The 8,807-nt window shown below is 40.5% G+C and overlaps 1 protein-coding gene across 1 annotated transcript in view; it reads left to right on the plus strand.

Annotated features, from left to right (window-relative positions):
- Positions 1-2,623, plus strand: part of RBM43 (RNA binding motif protein 43) — a 10,323-nt gene extending 7,700 nt beyond the window's left edge. Inside the window, 2 exon segments of the mRNA XM_035008064.1 lie at positions 1,225-1,796; positions 1,798-2,623. Of these exon segments, the coding sequence (XP_034863955.1) occupies positions 1,225-1,796; positions 1,798-1,969 (744 nt within the window). The 3' untranslated portion in view covers positions 1,970-2,623.
- The last annotated feature ends 6,184 nt before the right edge of the window (positions 2,624-8,807 follow it).

Raw genomic sequence — 8,807 nt, forward strand, 5'->3', positions numbered from 1 at the left:
CTTCCTTCCTTCCTTCCTTCCTTCCTTCCTTCCTTCCTTCCTTCCTTTTTGATTTTATTTATTTATTTGAAAGAGAGAGAGTGAGCAAGAGCAGGGGAAGGGGCAGAGAGACGAGCAGATTCCCCACTGAGCAGGGAGCCCAAAGTGGGAGCCCGACTCAGGGCTCAATCCCAGGACTCTGGGATCATGACCTGAGCCAAAGGCAGCCGTTTAACCAACTGAGCCACCGAGGTGCCCCCTGGATCCTGTTTTTTTTTTTTTTTTTAAAGATTTTATTTATTTGACAGAGAGAGATACAGCGAGAGAGGGAACACAAGCAGCGGGAGTGGGAGAGGGAGAAGCAGGCTTCCCGCGGAGCAGGGAGCCCTATGCGGGGCTCGATCCCAGGACCCTGGGACCATGACCTGAGCCGAAGGCAGACGCTTAATGACTGAGCCACCCAGGTGCCCCTGGATCCTGTTTCTTCTGTGTGTTCCCTACATAGGAGACACAAAGCACTCTCCTCTCATGATTCCTACCAAAGAAAATGCAAACTTGCTAACCTGAGTCAGTGTTAACTGCCAAATGTGTGTCTTGAAATTTTTTGCTTATTGCCTGGTCTATTTTATGTTTCTGTGTATTCCTCTTGACGCTTTCAAAGTGACAAGGAGCTTTTATGCTCATATGGAGGATGTCAGGTATCTACCTAAAGACTTATTTGGGGACAAAAACCCAATTAAGATGAACATTAAAAAGAAGCTTTCAAAGAGGCAGGAGAAGTAGAAATAAGAGGAAAGAGTTAAAATTCATTGGTTTAAAACTATTCACTAAGAAAGTCAGGGTTCTGGGCAGCCTCTGATGAACTTCACTAGAAGGGCTCTCTAGGGGGACCCCTGTCCACAGAGAAGAATCAGAACAGAGTGTTATCTGTACATCATAACAATGTGTGGGTTTTGCTTAAGGCTTTGTTTCAAATAACATTCTGTCTCTAAAAAATATTTGACTCTCTCTGTTTTGGGATATGCAATGAGGGACTGTGAACCCAAATTGAACATTGTGGTCTTTATGGGGTTGTGGGACCCTTTGATGGGCTGCCATGGTGCAAGAAACCAGTCTGTGCTGGGCAGTTGGGGCTTGGTTTGGGGTAACTGATGTGGAGACAGAGAACGTCGCAGGAAAAGCATGTGTTTATGTAGTCTGCTCCACTAGCCAGTGCTGTTTTAATTTCTCTCTGTTTAATTTTAGGTCTTCAGCTCTGTAAAAGCTATTCTCGATCTTTCTGTTTTTCGGAGTCAAGTCCCTCTAGAAAGTCTGGTAATGGACCTGAAAAGGAAAAACCCAACTTTATGCTTCAGTCCTTTGGAACCCAATGGAAGAATCTCCATCCAAGGATCATTTCTGGCTATGCAGAAACTCAAAGAATCTTTGCTATTAAAAGCAAGTTCTCTTTTAGAAAAAAACAGGAATTTTATCAGTGAGGAGAAAAGATGGAATAGGCAGAACTCCAGAAGGCAGCTCCAGAGAAGTAGCTCTTTGGAGTCACTCGGGTCCTCAGTATCTGAGGCCACCAAGAGAGGAGAAACGCTTGTTCTCGACACAGATATTTTCCTTTACCTCAAAAAGAGCAGATTTTATGAAAGCACATTGAAAAACTGTCATGTTTTCTGTGAGGAAAGAGTGGATGGTGCAGTTACCACAATTTGTATAAAAAATGCTCAAGAATGTTCTCAGCCAAACAATGCAAAGGTTGTAAAAGCACTTTTTGAGGAATATTCACTTGCTCTTCACTTCGAGCTTAGAAAGGAGACACTTACTTTGAAAGGAGAGTCGAAATAAAAGAAATATTAAGTTGGCATGTGAACAGCTAAGTTCGAGGTTCCCTCAGGTTCTGATAAATTTTTATGAGACACACATTGACATTATAGGATCTTCTTCTGACACAAACTTGTTTAAAAAAGAGGTCATGAAATTAATAAGGTTAGACAGGTGATGAGATCTCAGCTGTAATAATGACAATGGCAGTTGCTTTTCCTTACTGAGTAGTGACGATGCTGTAACTGACGCTGGCTCTACACACATGATCTCATTTAATCCTCGCAACCATCCTTCAGTGTAGGCATTGCTATCCTCATGTTGTAGGGGAAGAACCTAGGACTTGGAGAGGTTAAAACTTTTGTCTGGAGTTATCCAGTGGGCAAGGAATGGGGCTGGGGTTAAACTCAGCCTATCTGACTACAAAATGCTGGCAAAACTCTCTTGAGAAGCTACTTTGATTGAAAGTACTTCCGAAGCAGGTAATCATTACTTGACTAAATCCGATTGGTACGAGGCCACTGGACCATATGGGACATTTTTATTGTTGCTTATTTAGCCTAAGTACCTATAGAAAATGTTGGTTCTGTTAGAATTATGAAGAATTACAAAGTATAGTGTCTTTTTTCTTTATCCTCCCCTTTATTTTATAATTGTATGGTTAAAGTAATAGCATTTAAGGAATAAAATCATGGGTGCTTCCTTAAAGATGACGGAAGGATTTGAAAATTCATTGCTGGGGTGCCCGGGTGGCTCAGTCGTTAAGCATCTGCCTTCGGCTCAGGTCATGATCCCAGGGTCCTGGGATCGAGCCCCGGATCAGGCTCCCTGCTCTGCGGGAAGCGTGCTTCTCCCTCTCCCATTCCCCCTGCTTGTGTTCCCTCTCTCGCTCTGTCTCTCTCTGTCAAATAAATAAATAAAATCTTAAAAAAAAAAAAAGACAATTTATTGCTGAAGAAGGGAAAACAAGAGCTTGTAAGTTATTTGGTTGTCTATGACTCCCCTGAATTTAACTTTGGGATAGTTTTAAGTGCCTAGGGCATATTATCCTAGGATAATAAAATGTATATATCTTGCTCATCTCAAAGTAAATAAATGTGATCATGATGATGTAAACTGTTTATATTAAAAGGAAACATAAGACAACTCTCTCTCTATGCTTTCATTTTTCTTAGCCATCTAAATCCCAAATATTTCCGTCTTTTAAAATACGGTATTTCGTTGTTTGAATAAACTTTTTTTTTGTCATGGCAAGCTGCTGTTTATATCAAGTACCCAATAAGATGTCTTTAAATTAAAAAGATGCTTCATTTTTATTTTGCTTCTAGGAGTTTGTCGCAGTCTGGGTCCAATCAGGAGAGAGAAGGCACACGGCAGTTTGAATAGGGAGAGTTTAATATAAAGAATTGTTAATTATAATAGGGGATTAGAATAATGAGGGATTGGCTAGTAAGAAATAAAGAGAACTCTAAAAAATATCTTGCTGGAAATCCATCCTCTAGGTTGCTGGAGGAAACTGCTTAGAGGAAGTGTCTTACCAGTGACATTCCATTACACAATGTACTCGGGCGTTGCTGGGGGAAGCTGGCCATTATGCTCTTACAGGCCCTGAGTGCTGGGGAGGCCTTGTGTGCCGGGGGCTGAGCTCATGCTGCATGAGCTTAATGTTGGAGAAGCTGCCCATGCTGCAGAAGCAGGGTACCGGGAGAAGCTTCCTCTGCGGACAAACTGGATCCCTAATAGCCTGCCAATTAATTATTTGAAGTGGGGAAAAGACTTTCCTCTTGCAGTGTCTCTCCAGCGCCCTCTACTGAGAAAACTTAACATCCTATCAGCTACAGAGGAAAAATATTGAAGGGTCCCAGATTCATTTTCACAGAGTAGGCACATAGGATGAATTTAAAGCAGAGTCAATAAATTGATGACTGACAGAGTTTAATTTGATACCTACTAAGGCTTTCATTATTATCACAAATTTCACACCAACAGAATAGTTTTTAAACAAAGAGCTGGATCAGAAAAATGATGTTCATTCCATGATCAGATAGACATTGATTTACAAGTATGGATATAGCATCTTCTGCTTGACATTATGTATTTCAGATGTTTTCACATGTTGCTGTGCCTTTTAGATTTGTTTAACAGCACTTTGCTTATAATATGCTAGTTGTATAATCAATTTCTATCTTTAATAAAAACCGATATTTTTTCCAAAGTGGCAGTAGTGACTTTCATTAAAATTTATTTCTGAGGGTTACTGATGCCCAGGCAGATGATGTGAATTCCAGGCCTAAACCCTGTTGTATGTCTGCAACCGGGAGAAAAATCTATCATTTAATTAGATAATAAGTTGATACTTTTCAAAGAGGCTGCTGGTAGTGAAGAGGGCCATTATCCAGTTAAAAAAAGAGGACGTAAGAGATTCAGATCAAGACAGACAAAGGAGTAGAGTGGGAGAAAGGGTTCCAAGGCATTTAGTTAAGAAATGCTTTCAGAAATACTTGTTGAGCTCATCCTCTGGGACAACCATTCTGCAGGATTCTGGAGACAATGATGGGACGTTAAGACAGAAATGTTCACTGATTTCCTAGAAGTCACTGCTTAGTCTGGCAGAGAAGGCAAACAAGCTATTACCTTAGTGCTTGCTACAGTAGTTGGTGTAAGGTGGACGGGACTGTCAATTGTTACCTAGGATATGTTAACCATTTTCAAATTATTTGCATAATTTTCATAGAAAAAGATAATGAGCATGTGTCAAAGTTTTATTTGCCTTATCGAGGAGTAAACTAACAGAATGACAATACTGGTTGAAAAAGAACATGAGAAATAGAATTTAAAAATCAATAGGGATGGGGCATCTGGGTGGCTCAGTCGTTAAGTGTCTCCCTTCGGCTCAGGTCATGATCCCAGTGTCCTGGGATCGAGCCCCGCATCGGGCTCCCTGCTCTGTGGGAAGCCTTCTTCTCCCTCTCCCACTCCCCTTGCTTGTGTTCCCTCTCTCGCTATGTCTCTTTCTGTCAAATAAATAAATAAATAAAATCTTTAAAAAAAAATCAGTAGGGAAAAGCATGTTCATAAAGATTGCTAAACTAGAAACAACGCTGATCAGTGTCCAATGAGGCTATAAGACTGTGTTTTGGGGGGTTGTTTTCTCTGCTAGACAGAAAAAAATAATCACACTTTATCATGTTCTTTAGAAGTTAAAGCTCTAACTGTAGAGTTGTAAAAGGTCAGTGCCCCAATCAATTGTGATATTAAGTGAAACGAAGTTACATTCCCCAAAAGAGATGACCCACTAGTGGGCTTATTGGAGCATGTCTAGCAAGGCATTAAAAGGTCACATAATTATTTTTTGCCTTATTTCTGTGTTTTGAGTAATTTTCTTTAACAAGGGTCAGAAGAAGCTTCCCAGAGGCTATGAGTTGATGGATGGGTGTTAGCTCAGTGAAGAGATGAGGAGGGAGGGCAAAACAGCACTTGGTTTGGTAGATGAAAGCCAAGTTTAGGGATGGCTGAGTTTTGACAGCTTAGTTTTTACAAATTTTATTTGATGGACAAGATTATTTGATTCCTCAATAAGAGAGACACACATACAAAAGTATAGAGGGAAGGAAATGTCTAATTTCCTTTGTGAATCTTTCCATATAAATCATGTTGGTGGCAATGTATGGATTTTCCCAAAGTCAGTAATTTAAGAAACTTACCTATCAGTGCTTAGATTTAATTCCTCTAGGATCATTTCCTGGTGTAAATACTGGTCTAGGAAAATAAAAACTCTTTCAACTCCAGTGGACTCTCTTCCATATTCTCCACCCATCCCTTCTCTTTCTTTTTTTTTCTAAAGATTTTATTTATTTGACAGAGAGAGACAGCGAGAGCAGGAACACAAGCAGGGGGAGTGGGAAAGGGAGAAGCAGGCCTCCCGCCGAGCAGGGAGCCCGATGTGGGACTCGATCCCGGGACCCCAGGATCACGACCTGAGCCGAAGGCAGACGCTTAACGCCACCCAGGCGCCCCCATCCCTTCTCTTTCATCTTTCACTTCTTCCAAATTCAGTGATTCTGGGAAATTTCCTAACCCTTCTAGCTTCAGTGTGCTTATGTGTAACCTGAAAATTGTACCTATTTTCACAGGGTTATTGTGAGTTTTAGAAATCATGGTAGGTAAATATTCAAAAATAGTAGTCATTATTCTTAAGAACTTAGTAATACCAACACCCCAAGAAAAGCTCCCTCTGCTTGGAATGCCTCATCTCAGGGTAGGCACAAACATGTAACTCCAGGTAGAAAACCAAGCATTGTTTTGGACTTTTTCCTCTTCTTTTTATTACCTTAGATCAGGCCTGTGTCATTTCTTGCCTGGGTTAGTGAGTTGAATAGTATCCCCTCAAAATTCAGAATGTAACCTTATTTGGAAATAGGGTCTTTGCAGATGTGATTCGTTAAGATGACATCATGCTGGATTGGAGTGAGGCTTTAACCCAGGGACTGGTGTCCTTATAAGAAAGGGAGAGGACACTGAGACTCAGAGGAGAATGGGGTAAATTTCACGTGACAAAGGAGGCAGAGGGTGGCCCGATCAGCTATAAGGCAAGGAATGCTAGGGATGAATGGGAACCAACAGGAACTGAAAAAGGCAAGGAAGAATTCTTCCCTAGAGTCTTCAGATGGAGCTTGATCTTGCCAACCCCTTGATTTTAGACTTCTGGGCTCCAGAACTGTGAAAGAATAAATTTCTGTTGTTTTAAGCCACCAACTTTGTGGTAATTTGTTATGGCAGCTCTAGGAAACCAATACACATGGATTTCTTTCAAAAAAGTTCCTGGGAGCCTCTGATCTTTACAGTTGGTTTTGTGTGTGGGCTTCTGTTGTATACTCTATACGCCCCTCTCTTGTGACAGCATTTCACAGTACATTTTGTTTGTTGGTTTCTTGTCTTCCTTTCTGACTCTGTGATCTCCTTGAGGCCAGGAATTTTGTCTATTTCTACTTTATTTATTCTCTGTTTATAATACTATGTGTCTGACACATCATAGACATTCCACAAATACCTATGAAATATATGAACAATTTTTGTGCTCCCACAGAATTTATGCAGGATTTTGTACTGAAATAAGCATCTCATAAATGTGTGTTCATTGGTCCAGGAATTTTCTTTTTATAGTCTTCCCACTTGCCAACATCAGAATACTTATATTGATCTTTTACCCCTTTAGAATGTGTCCTCAGTTCCTACTCGTTAAATTACTTCAGTGTAGGGAATTCTGGCAAAAGAAACTCAAGCAACAAGGTATCCCTCTCTTTTACATTCTTCTCATGCAGGTTGGTCAGTAATTGCTCCTAGCAGGAAGGCACTAAGCATATTCCCTGAAAGTGCCTGGGATAGTTCTTTCCATTTGCCTAGTTTCTGACTGGGTTTCACCAGTGAGACAAAAAGTCCCTTGTGATTTAATTAGATAGTTATGAAGATTTGCTGGGTCTGTCTACTCTTGTATCTGGTTATTGTCAGCGCTAGGAGGTCAATGGGGGGACTTCTCAATGTTTATAAGCAGTTTACCCATTAATGCTTGAGATATTAAGACATTTAACCAGTAGAAAAATACTATATAGCATATGTACGTGTGTCAAGACTCCTGCAGTTAACATATTTGTAGCAATACTGAGAAAAACAATAGAAGTAGAATATGTCTCCTTTTGATTTTTTTTTTTTTAAAGATTTTATTTATTTATTTGAGAGAGAGAATGAGAGACAGAGAGCATGAGAGGGAGGAGGGTCAGAGGAAGAAGCAGACTCCCTGCCGAGCAGGGAGCCCGATGTGGGACTCGATCCCGGGACTCCAGGATCACGACCTGAGCCGAAGGCAGTCGCTTAACCAACTGAGCCACCCAGGCGCCCTCTCCTTTTGATTTTCTATGAAATTTAGTATTGGAGGAAATTAGTCTAAACAAGTATTTTATGGATTCAGATATTACAAGAGTATTAACTTAAAGGACCCAATCTTTTAGGGGGTGGTGGGAAGAGATATATAGAATATAAAAAAAGCTTTTTTGTTGTTATGGGAGAAATCTGTTTAAATTAATAAATTTTTTCATGAAAGGAATAAAAAGATAAAATGTAACAAGAGTAGCACAATTTCCTTCTCTCAGTCTATAAATGACAAAGCATTTTGGATTCTATCTCCATACCATTCCTTGTATTTGCTTCCTCTTCTCCATTCTTTATGCCACTACCTTTGCTTTTGCTTCAGGCCTTTATTAATAATAGGAGGAGCATGGTAAGGGAGATACTGCCTGATGTTACAAAACATCTCTTGTAAAAGAGAATGCCCGCTGAAATGGTCTTCCCATTTGTGCAGAGGTAGAACTAAAGCAGGGTTCATCGTTTCACTGCCTAATTTTGGGAGGGGATATCAGAATTTTGTCTTGATGTTTTTCATCTCTGGGGGAAGAGGGAGTGATTTTTGTTCAGTGATTTTTGGGACAATTAGGTGACCCTACCTCTTAATCCCCAAAGGGCTGAGCTCTGCCTTTATGTTAAGGACACACTTGACTCTGTAGCTTTCTGCCTCCAGGATGACTTGGACCAGGTTAGATTAGATTCTTGTAGTTTTCAACTTCCAACTTTGATTTTTTTTTGCTGGGGCAGGATGGTGGGGTGGGGGTAGGGTGTACTTCTATAGTTAGCTCTATGTGGTAAACAATGCCACACAGGAAATTGCTCTAAACCCTTTTAAGTACTCTACTATGTTTTATCACCTTGGAGTATAAGGTAAGGTTACATTCTATTTAAATATTTAAATGAATGAGTCCTATCCTTATTTTTACCCATTGTGAGAAGGCCTTGCTTTTTTTCCTGGGGGCCTCTCTTTCTCTAATTCTAAAAGCCCCAGGGATACTTACTCAGCAAAAAGGTCAGGGCTGAAGGAAAGAAACCTGGTAAGCCTGCTCAGTTTGCCGTGGGAACCCATCCTGGTTAACAAGCTGCCTCTAGTGGTGTCATTTCAGTATGTCACCCTA

The sequence above is a fragment of the Mirounga leonina genome, unplaced genomic scaffold, assembly GCF_011800145.1.
Source record: "Mirounga leonina isolate KUSES-001 unplaced genomic scaffold, KU_Mleo_1.0 Mir_151, whole genome shotgun sequence".
Taxonomy (NCBI): Eukaryota; Metazoa; Chordata; class Mammalia; order Carnivora; family Phocidae; genus Mirounga; species Mirounga leonina.